Source organism: Ruditapes philippinarum, unplaced genomic scaffold (assembly GCF_026571515.1).
Source record: "Ruditapes philippinarum isolate M1 unplaced genomic scaffold, ASM2657151v2 ctg5422_1_1_1_1, whole genome shotgun sequence".
Classification (NCBI taxonomy): Eukaryota; Metazoa; Mollusca; class Bivalvia; order Venerida; family Veneridae; genus Ruditapes; species Ruditapes philippinarum.
The window spans coordinates 63074-81975 of record NW_026854463.1 but is presented as its reverse complement, the minus strand read 5'-3'; the positions used below and the strand labels follow the sequence as shown (position 1 = coordinate 81975).

Genomic DNA, 18902 nt, shown 5'->3' with positions numbered 1-18902 from the left:
TATTTTAAAATAATATCTTGTAGTAATTGGCAATTGTGAACTAAAAATACATTGTAAAGAAATGTATTTATTCGGCACTAACAATAGCAGACGATATATTATTTAAATGTTTATATATACGGGTTTCAATTTTCAATTTACAATGTAATAGAAATATGTTTAATATTCAATTATATTTCTCATAGGATGGTGGCCTCTCGGTTTAAATATGTATGATGCGTATTTAGTGTAATAATACATTAGATAACATATTATTTAAGTCTTACCAATGAACTAACTTTATGTGCCAATAACTAGAGATTGCATGTCACACATATTTCCATCTACCTTTTACGATAGGATCTGTTGTTGACCCATTAAAAGTCTGGATTTACCTTAATTCTAGATATATTTAAAAACATCTATGAATTATAGTATAATAAATAAAGATAAGACAAATCTAAATGAAAATAAAAAGAAAAGAAACAACTTACTATTCATTTCATTCACAGTATATTTCTAAGAGTTTTAATAACAAAACAACAAAAACATGTGTTTGATTTTTTTTTTGATAACTCAGCTTATTATGTAATAACTTTGTTCAACAGTTGTCTCCAGAGTTTGATAGCATACCGGCATACATACAAAAATAGACCTGTCAACAATGTTTGAATTAGATTTATAAAAATACGCATTTTGAGTAGTAGTTACAGAAAAAAGAAGAAGAAATACTTTATTTGTAATTTATACATTTACAGTATATCGTTTCATACAGTAGTCACATGACAAAAGTAAAGAAAACAAAAATGATAATAATAAGTTTAACTAATTACATTCAAAGAATTTTGTTACGGAGAACAGACAGTTGTCAAAAAATAACAAAAAGAAAGAACATCACTACATCATAATTAGTCATAGAAATAAAGAGTTCTAGGAAAATCAACAACAGCAAAAACAGATGTGTAAATGCAACGGCTTCAAAAGTATAGTTTTACATGTTTATTATTTTTTTAATAATGATATATAAAATAAGTTGTAACAATTTATATTAAAAAAATGCGTTATGGAGTAACAACTGGAAGTAACAGTTCTTGTCTCTTTTTATTGGCTACATCTATATATTTTACTAAATTTACAAGTATAGCTTTATTTTCTGATTGTAACAATTATACTTATTAACTCTTAGGTCTTGTAAAGTAATAACGCTTGATGCTTGATAAAAGCAAAAGAGAGTATAAAGTGTAATACAATATATAACATGAAACACATGAAAGCACAATGCAGTGTTATTAATAAATCTTTAACCTACTGACAGCAATTTCAAACTGTTGGTTCCTTAAGAGGCTCCGCTTAGAATACAGTCCGATACCAAGTTGTTTGACATCCACCTTTCAATTTTTGTTGATTTCGTAAAAAATTAAATAAAATTAAAAGAATCAAATAGACTTCATTTTCACGAAAATATTATCATTTTCTTCAATTTTGTTTACAATAACTCTCAGTTAGTATAATTTACAAAGCAACATGAGCAAATCAAATATGTAAACATATAAAAGAAATAGGTCACTGTGATGCTTTCAGAAAACGAAAATAATTGTATAACATAGAGAAAAATATAGATTTATGTTTGTAAGCTGATATATCATATGTTAAAAACTTGTTTTTAGTTTTTGTCTAAATTATTAAAAAAATAAAATAAATGTTAAGTACCGTTTGATAGAAAATATAGTAATCTAATTGCGTTAATCTGGGGAAATCATTTATATTTTCTGCTCAAACGGGCATTTGATTGACAGATAGCTTATGCTAAAACAGATCGCGTGGTTAAGTGAATTTCGTTTTAGTACTCTATCTGATTGGTTAATTTTTATTACCGCTCCAAACACATGATTTTTCGTATCAATTGATTGACACATCGTGTTTATTTCAGGTGTGAATCACCTAGGAGTCACGTGGCTCTCTGTGTGCGTGTGACGTAAAAATGATGTCGTCTGGTTAAATGAAGTCAGCTTTTTTTACAACTTGGAAATAAGGTATATGAGTACTTTACACCGGATGCAGTTTCAGACCGGGATATCTTATCAGAGGGAAACACTTGCTCGAGGGTAACTGTTTAATATTGAACAAGACTCTGCAGTGGTGCCTGTGAATAGTCACTCTAAAGTCAGTTATTACCGTCCGTGACAAGGGTTTTTATAGCTTGCATTTATTTATTTTTTTTTTGGTTGAAAAGAAATAATGATAGCTTTAAGATTTTATTGAGCATTTTTTTTTATCTTATCGTAATCTATTTATCTACTTGATTTATCAAAGATACAGTATGATGTCATTTTTAGCACGCGACTGATATAAACGGTATAAGATGACGACGTTTTGTAGAGCAGGTAGCAACAAAAGTAACCGCAATCTCATATGTATACAAGAAAAACATGCCCTTTCCAATTTGTGGATGCACAAAATAAATGTGCACCAGTCATTTTCATGTGAAGTAGAGAACAAGCTTATTTTTGTATCTGTTGGTGTAACATTTTGCCTGGGACATAAAATATACATGTATATTTTAAGTCCCAGATTTTGCAAAACTTGTAACAAATTCATTTAACAACGATAAAAATGAAAATAAATATATTTGTGCACATGTCATCAATAAGAAAATGAAATCATATCACAGTATATTACATATCACGCATTCCAAAAAAAATAATAAATCAATAATTAATTAATAATAAAATAATTTAAAAAAATAATGATTGTAAATTTTTGTTAAAAGTAAATAGATTTTGCACTTAACATTAGTATTGTTTTATCACAGTTAAGTATTGTAAAAAGGAGTACCAATGGTTCTAAAATTCCCTATTTTATACTAGTCATTAGTAAATATTAGTACATTTTTTTCTAATTATCATGAAAGACATAAACATTTACTTAATGGTTCTAAATAATTTCACTTCCATTGTTTCTAAATTTATATGGTAATATATCTGCTTATATTTAACATTTAAACAAAATTCTAGTTATTCTAAATATTATACATCTATGAATTGCTAAATTATATTTTCTTAAAATTCCATATACAAAGTCGCTTTGTTTAGAATGTTTTACTCTAAAAGCTTTTACAATGTACACTATGAACGCGTTAAATGTAAACAGGATTGCGACGTCAATTAAACTTCTCAACAATAATTAAAATGGCAAAGACAGGTTTTCTAAACAACTCCAATTCAAATTCAAACAACCCTGATATTATTGCACTTACAAATAAATAAATTATTCCTCATATGTTTGATGTGCCTCTGGTGTTAGTTAGTTTTTTTGCAAAGAATCATTTGTTTGATGATGGTAAAACACAAGTTTTCTCTTTAAGTAATTTTTTCATTGGCTAAGTTTTCTGTTTGCGCATTTTTTCATTGCATTTTCTAGCCCATTCTTCAAACATTCCTTTACAAGCATCTTTATCGTCTTGATTTTTGCAGTAAACACGGACAGACAGTTCACTGAACGTTTGCGGTAGTAGAAGAGAAACCTAGAATAACAATATTACGACAATGATCACAAGCGTGTTTGTTTTTAGATAGTTGTTTACGTTATTTATTGTATTGTTTTATTTAAAACGTCCGATATGAGTAAACTTGTACACATTTAGAGAAAAGACATATCCTGCTTTCACAGATATTTGAAACAACTCTTAGTGAAGATATTAAACAAAAATCCTTAAGCAAAAACATATTACAAGAACATAAATGAATACCACCTAATAGGTTATCATTTCGTGATAGTGAATCAGAGAACAGTATATATTTGGTATATAGATTTATAAGTAAAGAAGAAAGAATAGTTACATCTTCTTTGGCTATTGCTTCTGCAACGTCCGGATTGGTCTTTGAGTAAAACTTAACGTTGACTATCGGATTCTGATCTTTGTTACCATAGTCTAAGTTCACAACCTAAATGAGTAAATTTGTTTTGCATGTAAGTTCGATATTTTGATATTTTTTTTACAGAGTGACCACTGGGAACAATATTTTGCAATGGACGCAGTCACTAGTGGAAATAACAAAGCATTCGTTCATGAGTGAAAAATGTCTTTCGTGTAAAACAACCACCAAAAAAGAAAAATACCAAACATACATGATTTCCATCTATTGCATACATTTCGAGTTCGTTTTTTGGACACGTTTCGATATTTAAAGTGACTTTATGCTATCTTTTCATTGTGGACTTGAACTGAATTGACTTTATATTTTATAAGACTAGTTGTTTAAGTGGTGATTTACCAACAGTTGATATTTGAAAGATTCAGATAAAATTTAAATCTGCCTAAAATATGTATAGATTGTCCAACTCGTTAAATTAATGTTACCGGATATTTAAAGAAATTGCATTTGGCCACGCGAGTTATTTTCGTTCATGCTAAGTAAATTATAAAATTGAAAAGAGTGATGGTAAAATGTAAATGAGTTGTACCTGTTCACTCACTATGAACCGATGGATGGGCATAATGTCACTTTGAGAATAGATATTGGTTGCGGTAGATAATATGAATTGAATTGTCGCTTTAGCGTTCAAATGATAAAATAAGTCCCTAATATCAGTATTTAAAGTATCGCGACATAAAGGTTTACAATAAAACTAGAAATAATTATCGGGCTTGTTGCTACAAAAGATTCGCTTTACTATAACAATATTAAGTTTGAACTGTTTGTATCAGAAATTATGTTATTCAAAATAATCTGCGCCTTTCGTTACAATTTGATTATATATAAAGTTTTGACCTAGAAAACATTTTAATCGTGAAAAGTATACTTACGTCAACGACTATGAAGTCCTCTTCATCTAGTCTAGAAACAATCGGCGTTCCTTTCAATTTGGCCTTAATATCCTTTATAACATCTTCCTACAAAGAACTAGACTTAAATACAATAATATATAAATAGATTTGACCACTTCTACCCGTACACCGCCTGCTCTGACCCAATCATAATGGATTATCAAATAAAGACCAAATGGACGACAAAAGACCTCTGAAAGGGGCGCATACGGGGTTCGCCATCGGCCATGTTTTTATCGGGTATATATGAAATACTTTTTTTTCATGTGTAATTTAGCATTAACCGTTGTTTCATAGTTTAAGGTAGTAAAGTTCGCATTGATATTCATTGATGTTCAGAAAGTTTTTTTAAAAAAAAAACACAGCAATGTGGCAAATTAAATTATATCTAAATATATGTATATACGAAATTGTAATAATGATGAGAAGGAGGTCATTTAAATAAATCAAATTAAACAAAAGCAGCAGTACAGGCATTACTTTGAAATATATAAAAAAACAGCAAAGAGTTGAATTATCAAAAAGAAAAAAACCGGGCTAAAAGCAAAAACAAAAAATTCCCGGATTAAATGCACCAAAAATCTGTGAAAGTAATATATAAACGAAACAATTATTCATCCAATAGATTCAACGGATCTTAATACAATAGTTGAGAAAAAAAGTTTAACGCATAGCTTTTAGCAGTCCACTTAAGGAACATGTGGCTTCAAGAAATTTCTTCAGATCTGAAAACATCAATGAGAATTTATTTAACACCATATTTCTCACGCCGGCAAATTTGTGTGGTTTTAATAAACGAGGGCCGGTCGAAAAGTGTGTGAAATTTGTCATAAAATCACTTTTTATGAGTGAATACTTTAATACGATCTTTGTCAGTTAGCATGCAATGCATGCAACAAGTCTTTAAAAACCAACGGTTCGAGAAATATTTATATTCGAGTTATTTGTAACTTATGTGTGTACACATTACGCGTTTGTTTCAACATGCTTACCCTTTTTCCAAACTTCCCTCCAGCAAACCTTTTTTCGCCGACACATCTGTACAAATCTCGTCGAAGAATCCTATTAAGAATTTCTTTCGATTTTTTTAGTTTCTTTACATCCCTTCTATGAATTCCTTTCGATTTTTCAAGTTTCTCTACATCGAATTCTATGATTTTATGAATGACTCCATCGTTAAGAAGAGTGAAGGCCGTCATATCCCTGACTGTATCGGACATGCGGACATGTTTTCTAAAAGTTGATTTAAATATACACGTAATAATACCATACAAAACAAAACTACTGGTAAAATAATCATGATAATCGAAATCTTGATAAGGACTTAAAAAGATATAAAACGTAAAGTATACCTGAACTGCAACGTAGAAAAATCAAAGCGCTGAAAGCACTGCTGGGGGCGCATTATGTTGATTGTATAGTGGTCTATTGTTACAAGCAGATGCCATTCCTACTTTCAAAGCAGATGTCACATTTTTACTCGATTATTCGATAAGAATAAGTAGAATTATCCTAGTCATCTGAACATTGGCGTCTATCACCTCAATTTTTCCCGAAGTCCATTGACATATGGCATTGAAACTTTGCACACTTGATCCCGATCAGGCACCCATTTGTTAAAGATTGCCTATGGCTTCAAGATATTTTCGTATTCCATAGACATCTGGCTTTGAAATAAATTGAAATGTTATACATTTCTTTGCGAGCATACTAGCTAGGACTCTCTCCAATGCTTATATCTGTAGAATATTGGGTTTAAAGAAATTTTTGGTCCTTTTGTGAACTTAAAATATTTTAAATAACCAAGGTTCTTCTATTGTCAAGCACTAAGCATATAGTTGAGTGTGCTGTCCTACCAACAGCTATTGTTTGCATACCTTGTGAAATATAACTCCTTCAAACTTTTGTTCAGTTATTATTATACAAACACAAGAACTGTCTGAGGACAGTAAGGCTCGACTATTCGAAAAGGTTGTCACAAGGGTGTTTATTGAGTATAAAAATGCTTACCAATGAATACATAAAACTGACCGAAAAGGTACAAAGGCTTGGATTAAGATGTTTTATCAAGTAAATCACTGCTTTATTATCATGAATGCATAAAATTGTCCCAAAAAAGGCACAAACCCTTCAGTAGTTATGGAGATAACATGCTTACAAGCAAAACTTTACCATTAAATTCTAAGTTGAAAAAGGGGAGAAAAATAAGCCTAAATTCTCGATAAAATTATGGATCTTGGTCAGTAACCTAACCTACATGTACAATTATGACCCTAAATGCACGTGAAGTTTTAATATTGTAAGCAGAGTTATCCAATTTGTCAATCTGATGTACATTGTTACTATAAATAACTATTGTAAGTTTCAATTGAATATCTCAAGCAATAATTGAGATATTTGACTTTAAAATAAACTTAAACCAACGCAGACGCGGACGCTGGGTTACTACAATAGCTCTCATATTTTTCAAATAGTCGAGCTAAAAACTACCAAGTCATGGTTGAGACCATATAGTTATTCCATATATAAATATATATGTATATATCATGGAAAACATTTCAAGATGTTACAATGGATTGTAGTGTATAACAAGAAAATCAGTGTACTTTAACTTTAATCCAATAATCATACAAACATCTGTAAATAACTGGAACAAAATATTTCTTAAATAAAACCATACAAAACAAGAGGGCCATGATAGCCCTAGATCGCTCACCTGACTTATCAAACTCATCCAAACAATTACCTAGACAAACATTCTGACCAAGTCTCACGACAGGTGAGTCAAAAATGTGACCACTACAGTGTTAACAAGGATTATCCATATTTGAGCAGTGCGACCTTGTTTTTTACTCAGGTGACACATATTCAAACTTGACCTAGAAATCATCAAAACAAACTGTCAGACCAATTTCCAGGATACTTGGATCAAAACAGTAGCAACAAGAGTGTTAACAAGATTTTTCTATTTTTAGCTCCGGTGACCTAGTTTCACATGCGATTTCGAACTCATCCAAGCAATTACCTAGACAAGCATCCTGACCAAGTTTGATGATAATTGAGTCGAAAATGTGACCAGTAGAATGTTAACAAGGCTTTTCCATATTTGGGCGGTGTGACCTAGTTTTTCATCCAAGATGACCCATGTTGGATCTTGACTTAGAAATCATCAAAACAAACTTTTAGACCAATTAACAGAATATTTGGATCACAACAGTAGCCACTAGAGTGTTAACAAGATTTTTCTATTTTTATCTCCTGTGACCTAGTTTTTCATCCGAGATGTCCCATGTTCGATTTATTCCCAGCAATGACCTAGGCAAGTTTCCTGACCAAGTTTGCTAACAATTGAGTCAAAATTGTGACCACTAGAGTGTTAACAAGGTTTTTCTATTTTTAGCTCCTGTGACCTAGTTTTTCATCCGAGATGACCCATTTCCGAACTCATCCGAGCTATCACCTAGACAAGCATCTTAATCAAGTTTGATGATGATTGATGGCAAAAATGTGACCACAAGAGTGTTAACAAGGTTTTTCTATTTCTACCCCAGGTGACCTACTTTTTCATCCAAGATGACCCATGTTCAAACTCATCCGAGCTATCAACTAGACAAACATCTTGACAAAAGTTTGATGATGACTGATGCAAAAATGTGACTGCTAGAGTGTTAACAAGGTTTTTCTATTTTTAGCTCCGGTGACCTACTTTTTCATCCGAGATGACCCATGTTTGTACTCATCCGAGCTATCACATAGACAAGCATCTTGACCAAGTTTGATGATGATTGATGCAAAAATGTGACCGCTAGATTGTTAACAATGTTTTTCTATTTTTAGCTCCGGTGACCTACATTTTCATCTGAGATGACCCATGTTCAAACTCATCCAAGATATCAACTAGATAAGCATCCTGACCAAGTTTGATGATGATTGATGCAAAAATGTGACTGCTAGAGTGTTAACAAGGTTTTTCTATTTATAGCTCCGGTGACCTAGTTTTACATCCTAAATGACCCATGTTCGAACTCATCCGAGCTATCAACCAGATAAGCATCCTGACAAAGTGTGATGATGATTGGGTCAAAAATGTGACCACTAGAGTGTTCACAAGGTTTTTCTATTTTTAGCTCCTGTGACCTAGTTTTTCATCAGAGATGACCCATGTTCAAACTCATCCAAGCAATTGACTAGACAAGCATTCTGACCAAGTTTGATGATGATTGGTTTAAAAATGTGACCACTAGAGTGTTCACAAGGTGTTTCTATTTATAGCTCCTGTGACCTACTTTTTCATCAGAGATGACCCATGTTCGAACTCATCCGAGCTATCACCTAGGCAAACATCCTGACCAAGTTTAATGATGATTGGGTCAAAAATGTGACCTCTACAGTGTTCACAAGGTTTTTCTTTTTTTAGCTCTTGTGACCTAGTCTTTCATCCGAGATGACTCATGTTCGAACTCATCCATGCTTTCAACTAGATAAGCATCCTGACCAAGTTTGATGATGATTGAGGCAAAAATGCGACCGCTAGAGTGTTCACAAGCAATTGTGGACGGACGACGGACATTCACCGATCCTTAAAGCTCACCCTGAGCAAGCTCAGGTGAGCTAAAAACCAAAAACTGATGATGACAGAACGGGTATCACTTTATGCCTATAAAATTTTTTTTGCTCAAGTGATTTTTTTTCGAAGAGCTACATGTGAAATTGCTGCCAAATATACATAAGTAAAATCTATTTCAAAGCTGCATGCATTCATATAAATATATTTTAAAAAAATCAAACTTGATTAAATAAAAAAAAAGTTCAAGGATAGCCCAAACTTGTTAATTATAAAAAAATATATATACAGAATATTATGTTGTAGTAGCTCTCTGAGGCTTTTTATTTTGCTATGAGCAGCGGTGGGAAATTGATATCTTGCGAGACTAAAGGGCGAGCTAGATAACAATTTTCCAACATTGCAAGTAGAAAAATGCATAGCCTCAGAAAGCTACTACAACATAATTTTCCTTTAATAATATACCTTTTCGTTTGAAGTATAAATGATTTTCATTATACTACACTTATATAAGAAATTTCAGAAAAAGAAATGTAGCTGTCAAGAAATAAATTATGACTGACAGATGAATACGTAATTTGTGCAAAACCAGCCACACCTTTTATTATTTTGGTTGCCGTTTCCATATACTATGTTATACACAGCTAAGATCAGAACCAACATTAACAAGAACCGGTTGAACCGGGTGATGCTCCCCGAGAAGGTTCTGGACACTGGAAAGTATAAAAAAAATGAACAAAGGGCAAAAACCCCAAAATTAGGCAAAGCGGAGTTATGTTTTTTTTTGCACTGCACTTCTATTCAATTAGATCTATCCATCTATAAAGTTGCCTGATGATATCAGAGTTATGTCCAAGGTAAAATTCAAAGTGTAAAAATGAAATTAGGGTAATAACTCCAAAATTAGACCAGGCTTTCTTTAGGTTCTTTAAGCATTGCAGTTCTATCCAATTATATCTAGCTACCTACAAAGTTTCATGTTGATATCTCTAATAGTTTTAAAGTTATGTCTCGTACAAAAGTCAAAAAGTAAAAATAAACAAAGGGCAATTACTTCAAAATAAGGCAAGGCAGAGTAATAATTCTTAAGCACTGCTTAGAGTAATGTCCCGGACAAAGTTCAAAGTGTCAAAATGATCAAAGGGCAATAACTCCAAAAGTAGGCAAGACAGTGTTACAGTTCTTGTGCACTGCAAACTTACTCAACGATATCTATCTACCTACAAAGTTTCATGTTGATATCTCTTTTACATTGAGAGTTATGTCTCGGACAAAGTTCAAAGTGTAAAAATAAACAAAGGGGGATAATTCAAAAATTAGGCAAGGGAGAGTTAAGGTTCTTGTGCACTGCTTACCAACTCAATGAAATCTATCTACCTACAAAGTTTCATGTTGATACCTGTTATAGTTTTAGAGACAAAGTTCAAAGTGTAAAATAAAGAAAGGGGGATAATTCAAAAATTAGGCAAGGCAGAGTTACGGTTCTTGTGCACTGCATACCAAGTCAATGAGATCTATCTACCTACAAAGTTTCATGTTGATACCTCTTATAGTTTAAAGGTTATGTCCCGGACAAATTTCAAAGTGTAAAATAAACAAAGGGGGATTATTCAAAAATTAGGCAAGGCAGAGTTACGGTTCTTGTACACTGCATACCAAGTCAATGAGATCTATCTACCTACAAAGTTTCATGTTGATACCTCTTATACTTTTAGAGTTATGTCCCGGACAAAGTTCAAAGTGTAAAATAAACAAAGGGGAATAATTCAAAAATTAAGCAAGGCAGAGTTACGGTTCTTGTGCACTGCACACCTACTCAATTAGATCTATCTACCTACAAAGTTTCATGTTGATACCTCTTATAGTTTTAGAGTTATGTCCCGGACAAAGTTCAAAGTGTAAAAATAAACAAAGGGGAATAATTCAAAAATTAGACAAGGCAGAGTTACGGTTCTTGTGCACTGCACACCTACTCAATTAGATCTATCTACCTACAAAGTTTCATGTTAATACCTGTTGTTGTTTCAAAGTTAAGTCCCGGACAAGAAAAGGGGATGGACGGACGGACGGACAAGGCGGCGACTATATGCTCACCCGAAATTTTTTGGGGAGCATAAAAATAGTCCAGGCCTTTCATATATGGTACTGTATTTGTCTCTAACATAATACAGAATTTTCTAACCGTTGAAAACTATTTGCGCTTCAAGATAATCCTGTGTTTTAGGAAGAAAATTTATAGGTATATAATAAATGCTGTCATTGACATTTCTTATGCTTATATTTATTATATGTATTTCTTGCAATCCTATTTATAGCTACAAATTCTATGAATTAAAATAGAAAATGAAGGTAGCATGCAGACGGTGTTGATATTGTGTGATAAAAATTTAAAGATCATTGGAAATCATCCCAGTAACCGAATACTCTAAATGACCGAGTACTCGAGTATTGATTTTAGTAATTGTTGCCATCCCTAAAAAAATAAAGTACTTGACAAGATCAACTAACATCTAAATAAAAAACTTTGAAAACAGAATTAATTATTTTGAAAAATTCACTCTGAGCTGTATTATTTAAAATGGGTGTTCAAACACATTGAAAACATTGATAATTCATTTCATGTTCTTGGTGATGAAGTGGTGCCTCAATATAGTTATCACTGCAATCTATCTTCCCTCATAACTCCTACTATTACTGTATCTGTCAAACAAGCATCTCTGTTTTCTGAAATAGAGTTTTGAAAAAGTTTATTGCTGACCGAGATATTCCATACTTGTATGTTAACTTTTTTTCAGCATCTTTCTGTTAGAATTACTCTGATTTATAAAGGTATAAAACCAAAAAATGCGCGACCAATGCCAGAGCTCAACCCCTCTGATCAGATTTCACAAACGAGCATCTGAGTAGAACCACCGCCTTTTTTTAAAGCTAGCTGGATTGCTTTCTCACATTAAAGAATCCATATTAAATATAATAGAACATTGATAATTGCTACACAGTCTCTTTGTAAACATAAAATAAGCATGTTTTGTGTTTACATAAAGTAGCTATGTAATGTTAAAACACCACATGCTATAGTTGGTCACAATATAAATATATAGTGTTGTTAGGAAACTGACAGTTTTTTTAAGAAGGACCAAATTTTTTTTTGTCTCGTAAGAAGGAACATGGCTTCCAATGCATAGTTAATTCATTCAAATTAGACATATTCAAAAAGAATTGCATAGAATTCAATACATTTTCATGATTAAAATATTTTACTGATGAGCATAGTCAGGGCACTCGTTTGGCCATTTTTGGGGCCGAATATCGGCCCCATTCCCCTCTCAAAATCATATGCTTTTTTCCCCTATTTCAGTAGAAAATTCCCCTTAAAAAAATTGTAGTGTTAGTGTTTGATATTTAACAAAAAAAAGTGATGTTTTGATTTCATAAAAATAAAATATATTTCTGTTTAACTTTCAATGGATTGAAAACTAAAATACAGTTGTCAACAACGCTGTATGATAAAACCGAAAGTAGCAGGAAGTGAGAAATGTACAAGGGAGGTAACTCTCGTAAAAATTATTGACAAAATTAATGTGGCAGATAATCATCGTAGGAGTTTACCTTATATTTAATTTGTTTAGAGAATAGACATACATTGTCATATTCTGCTAGTAAATAAACAAAACTAAATTTAATTTAATTTCTGTCAGTTGTTGTTGGAAAAAACGTATTTCTCTTGCAGTTTTGTACTAACTCAAATATTTTCGTACCAAATATTTTCGTACCCAGTTTTACAGTTACAGACAATTTCCTCTGGAACCAAAACCTTTCTTAGAAAAAGCATAAAACTTTCTTATTATTATTTAATTCTTATATCAATTCACATTGTTATAATTGTTTCAATCTAAAGAACAGGCAGAAATATGTAGAAAATAGATTAAGAACTGACCAGTGCAGATTGCAAAATAGTGTGATACATTTTTAACTTTAAAAATAAAGAAAACATAAATGAATATGATAGGAAATAATTTTGCTGTGTTTCCATAACTTGGGTACAACATACCCTTGCCTAGGAAAGTCTGCCTTTCCAGAGCTTGTTGCACTGAATCAATATTTTTGTAAGTTTTTTTTTAAAAACAGCAACAACAAAAACAACTGTCAATTTTAATTTTTTATCAAAAACAAAAATGCATTATGCTTGTTATAGATTTTAATATAACCCTTACGTTTTTCAGAATTTGCATTTTACCCCTCACTTTAGAATTTGAGGGGTATAAAACCCTTGGCCAAAAACATATATCTGAAGCTCTGATTGATGTCTGAGTCAGTCAAGTGCAATAAGAAAGCAATAAAGAAAACAATGACATAGCCTATTTCAAGAAAAACTTTATGTTAACTTATATGTTTTATATGTAAGGTCTATAGTAATAAATATACTTTATAGCTATTGTAAGTAATGGTAGGAAATTGTGCCAAGAGTAAGTGTAAAACCTAAATTTAAAAAACTCATATATGGCTTAAAATTCCCCTTTTTGTCTTAAAATGACGCAAAATTCCCCTTTCTGAGGGTATGGGTACCTATCCCCAAAAGTTGTCTAGTGCCCTGATAGTATATCTTTAAAGGTAAGTGGTTTAGGTGCATTACTTTGACTATGGTCACCCCAATTAAATCTATTTATTTGCTTAGTAACACAACTTTTTAAAGTCATATAAATTTGTAAATGTGAGTGATTCTGATAATCTATATACAGCTAAGTCAAGATGAGATGATTAGGTTTTACTGACTGCTTACTACATGAAGTCACTATTTCAATGTCAAATGCCTTGAGGTGAAAGGAATGAAAACTTGAATTTCAAAATACAATTTAAGTGAATTACATGTCACAAATGAGCCATGTCATGACAAAACCAACATAATGGGTTTGCGACCAGCATGGATCCAGACCAGGTTGGTCTGATCAGGATCCATGCTGTTCGCTTACAAACCTTATTACAAGTAGAGAAACTGATAGCGAACAGTATGGATCCTGATCAGACTGGGCGGATGCCCATTATGTTGGTTTTGTCATGACACGGCTAAAATGTTTTTGCTATCGACTTTTGTTCCTAAATTAACAACAGATTGCATAATGAAAAGATATTGAAATAATTAATATACAATTGGCTCTAAGTGCCAAGCTTACAGATTTTAAATAAACTTTGAGCCCTGTGTTGGCCTTTAAACATGTCAAACATTTAGAAAGTATTTATTAAGGAAAAGTGTATACAAATAATCATGTACCTCTTCATTATATGCCCATGACATTGAAAAAACATTGTGTCATCTGTTTACTTCAAGGTTAGTCACATTGACAGTATCACATTTTAGACTTCATCTCTCGTGATTCCATTCATAAAAAGCATCCTCAAAATGGGTCCCCTTGTAATTTCACATTCATCAATCTGACAAAAACCTCCTGGAAAAGAAGTTAGAAACATATGCCACTAATTATGTCAGTTAATGTCAAATAAATACTTTGAGAAACTATTTGGTCAAAATTGTAAATATACAAAGATTTTCAAACCAAATATATATATAACAATGAACATTTCCTTTTTAACTTTCTAACATATATAATGTATGGTCTTACTTGAAGAAAATGTTTGCCCGTGTGACCGAAAAGGGATTAAGGACCATTACTATTGTTTTTCCTTTTGTTTATTAAAGGGCCATGGCCCCATATTCTATTGTTATGGAATGAATTCTATTGTTCTCTTTTGTTATGCTACAGTAAGATGGATATATATATCAAAGTCAGAAAAAAGCTAACATGTTTTTACCTTAATGGCCTGTATAATTATGTTTCACAGCTTCTCAGCAAACAACCAACTGAGCCACAATTGAAATCTAACAAACAAGCCTTTATTCACAAACCTGAAATAAAAACTTTTCCTAATCAATACAATAGTTCTTTTAATTTATTACATACTTCATTGAAACATTAAGAAATATTGATAAAGTAAAATGCTCATTTTCATTTCCTGTATTTTCAATGTAATTATTCATTTTTCATTGCGTATTTTCACAAGTGTCTCCTAAATTTAGCCTATACACAATAGACTGTAAAGAATAATAGGGCAATTTCTTTATAATTTCAAGTATTTATAGTCGAAACAGTCCTTTTTAAAGGCATATATATGGGTAAGTTGAATGTTGCATGTCCAGATATGATTGACTAACAATAATTATTGTAAAAGTGAGTAATAATTGTCGGAATCATAGCTCAATCGGTAGAGAACATAGCTCGAGGTTACCAGATTTCAAAAAAAAAAATTATTAATTTTGTTCTGACATGTCAGGAACAACTTAGACATGTCAGGTACAACTTGAAATTTAAATGAGTTTTTCGTTTGATTGATTTTTGTTACCTATCTTACTTTTTCATTGAAGTATCTTTACCTTCTTAAAAATTATGCCCAAATCTCATTTCTTTCTCTTTTTTTTAAACTTCTTTTCATGAATTTAATATGAATATTTTCAACAGATTTTAAAATAATCAAAATACAACACTGTTAAGCATATATAACTGTTGTCAGGATTAAGTTTTGTTTCATCAAAAAAAAAACTTGAATAGAAAATAGAACAGTTTCCACCTGTAGTTTGGAACCCACTAACTGAATTCACTTTTATATCAATATTATGCAGTCTTAAACTTATTTCACTAGTAAGTCAAATGATTTATTATCTAAAACAATGTAATTACATGTAGTATAAGTTTTATGGAAATAATGTGGTTAATCACTTGCAGTTAATCAAGGCTTGACAAATCCACTTGTCCGCTCATAAATGATAAATACGAGTAAAAATGACTCTGGACAAGTTAATCTCCCAAAAATGCCCGTCCTGCAGGACGTGTGAAATTTCTAGCATAAATTAATCAAATTTCAATTCAATTCTTTTGAAACCATTTTTCAAGTTTTACTAGTAGGACAGAGCACAAAATAATTCCCCTGTGTTTGATGGGCAAAACTGATGTTGATTTGTTGAATGCAACGCTTAATTCTGTCTGATTCTTTTTTGTAAAAACTTACTAAAAGCCCGTGCGGCGATTCCAGTATGTTCCACAATTTTTTTTTAAAATGTCACAATGCAATATTTGGCAAATGTTTAGCCAGAAAGAAGTAAGTTAAACAGTGTCTTCAAAAAAGAAAAAATGCCTTCAAAAAAGAAAAATGAGTCAGAACATGTAGGAAATTTATATTTTTTAAGCATTGTTGTTGTTGTTGTTTTTTCGTTTTTCAATCCCTGATATATTATTTGTAGTATTTGTAACTATTATCTATTCTATTTGTAATAGAACAGCATTTTTCCCTTATAAAACTATTTACATTCCCAATAAAAAAAGACAGCAAATTTTCAAATGTTTTATTTTTAAAGTCCCAAAATTACTGTCAAAATTCCCATCCAAAATTGGCATATATAAAATGGATGATTTCATATTGATAAGTGATATGTGATAAAAACCAAGTATAACTACATCTGACAGAGCAATATTTGTACCTAGTTCATTTTATACTTCCGAACATTATTTATGTACATGTACTCATTTTTTTCACTCCAATAAGAAATCAATATATTATGCATGGTTTAACTTTAAATGTGTATAAATATTATGCATAATTCTCATGTCTCCCTGGATAAAATTCTAAATTAACCATGTGGCATGAATACCTGTCAGTTATGTAGTATCAATTTGAGTCAAAACGCATTTTTCCAAAAAAAAATTGTACTGGTAGCGTATAGATGTTACACAGAACTAAGCAAATGTCAGGGTTTTTCAATGCTAATCCCCAGTGTAAATATAATTATAACCTTACTCAAATTTCTTAAAATGAGGGGTGAAGTGTCTGCAAAAAAGGGCCTAGGGTGAAGTGTCTGGGGGGTGAAGTGTCTGTAAGCCGAGGTGATGGACAAGGCAAGACATGTCGATTTTTTTTAGCTTATTATGAAGTTGCAGTACATGAGAGACTGGCACATGATGAATCAGCACATAAATAAAACAATCTAGTGTTCTGTGGTTTCTAAGTGTCATACCTCAGCTCTTTTCCTTATTACAATGAAATTTTACATGATTGTTATCCACCGCTGGTTTGTTTTAAGCAGTGAATGATAGGTACCGTTTCAGCAGATTTCGCAAAGAGGGTACAAATATGGATTATGCACCGTGGATCCAGTTCATTCTTTGAGAAAATGTAATAAGACATCATTACTGAACTTGTATATTTTTTATTTAAAAAAGCTGTAAGGTAAGCATCAACAATATGTATACGCTAGATGTAAATAACTCACCTCCAAAAAATATATAAAAAAAAAAATGGGTCAAAAATGTCTGGGTAGGAAATGGTTTGAGGGAGGACTTTCAAGGGAAGGAACTGCTAAACTTAAAATTTGATAAGGTCAATTCAGTACAAAAAAGCTTTACCCGATAATGGCCGATTGTGAAGAAAATTTGTAAAAAATACAGCTTTTGATTGCAACTTAAATATCAACGTTATGAAATATAAACAATGAACATCAGTCATCTTGAATAACGTTGTATTTAAAGTCATATCCGGTATTAAGTCCTTGTATTTTTTGTAAGCAACCAGAATCGCCAACGATTTGACGACGATTTCGCCACTGATAAATGGATAAATGCAAAACAAGCAAAGTTATACAACATTTAGGTAAATGGGAGATAAGGTTTTTGTAAAATAAAACTTACAACTCGTTTTAACACGTGGAACTTCTATATAAACTTCTCAATCTTTCACGGATGAACTTGTAAACAATGGCGATTGCGGTAAAATGACGTAAGGGCGAAAATAGTTCGTATTCATACGCATGCATTGTTTTTCTTAAATTTACACTTATGAAGCATTAGGCCCTATAAGCTTTAAAGTTAGCTGATCTGAAATCCGTATTCCATTACTTGCTAAATTTTTGAGTTCTATGACACTTAATTAACTTGTGACTACATGTAATTTGTACTATATTTATGCAAGTACTTTGGCTATGATCGACCGCTGGCGTAGTAATATTAAAATCGCGTAAAGCAAAAATATACATACAATTTTAAAAGACGATTGCTAAATTTAGTACAAAATTGGCCAGTCAATTTTAAAATAGATAGGGAACTATGATTTTGGAGTTACTGCGAAGTTTTGGAACTATTTTGCTTAGCGTAGGTAGCTGACTAATTGTGTTCACATCATAGTAAATCTGAATTTGTCGTTATTACATTGGGGGCGCATTGCGCATGCGCCCCCAAAAACACCAACAAGGTTTATTATACAAAGTGTGTAAAACTAAGGCGTCCTTCAGAGAATCCATATTTTGCCATTGCTAATAAATGCACAGTCGTTGAACGCATAACATCATATTATGGGCTTGAGTTTAATTCCATTTAATGGAGACAGATGCAAACAAACTACTTTTAGTATTAATTTTTTTTATTTACTAAAATAGTCTTAAATAAGAAAATAATAAGTTCGTTAATTAATTTATTTATTTTTTAAAGAAGC

General features: G+C 31.7%; 1 protein-coding gene and 1 long non-coding RNA gene across 2 annotated transcripts in view; both read right to left on the bottom strand.

The window, feature by feature from the left end:
• Positions 1-1161: 1161 nt before the first annotated feature.
• LOC132740199 (deoxynucleoside triphosphate triphosphohydrolase SAMHD1-like) overlaps positions 1162-18902 on the bottom strand; it is a 33322-nt gene continuing 15581 nt past the window's right edge. The window contains exons 11-14 of the mRNA XM_060728057.1: positions 5800-6040; positions 4787-4873; positions 3819-3923; positions 1162-3502 (exon numbers count right to left, since the gene is read on the bottom strand). Coding sequence (XP_060584040.1) covers positions 3359-3502; positions 3819-3923; positions 4787-4873; positions 5800-6040 — 577 coding nt within the window. The 3' untranslated portion in view covers positions 1162-3358. The remainder of the gene's footprint in view (positions 3503-3818; positions 3924-4786; positions 4874-5799; positions 6041-18902) is intronic.
• Positions 7409-18641, bottom strand: LOC132740201 (uncharacterized). The gene is made up of 4 exons (XR_009627120.1): positions 18104-18641; positions 15180-15273; positions 14641-14815; positions 7409-12095 (listed from the first exon to the last, which is right to left on the bottom strand). It is a non-coding gene; the product is annotated as an uncharacterized LOC132740201 (long non-coding RNA).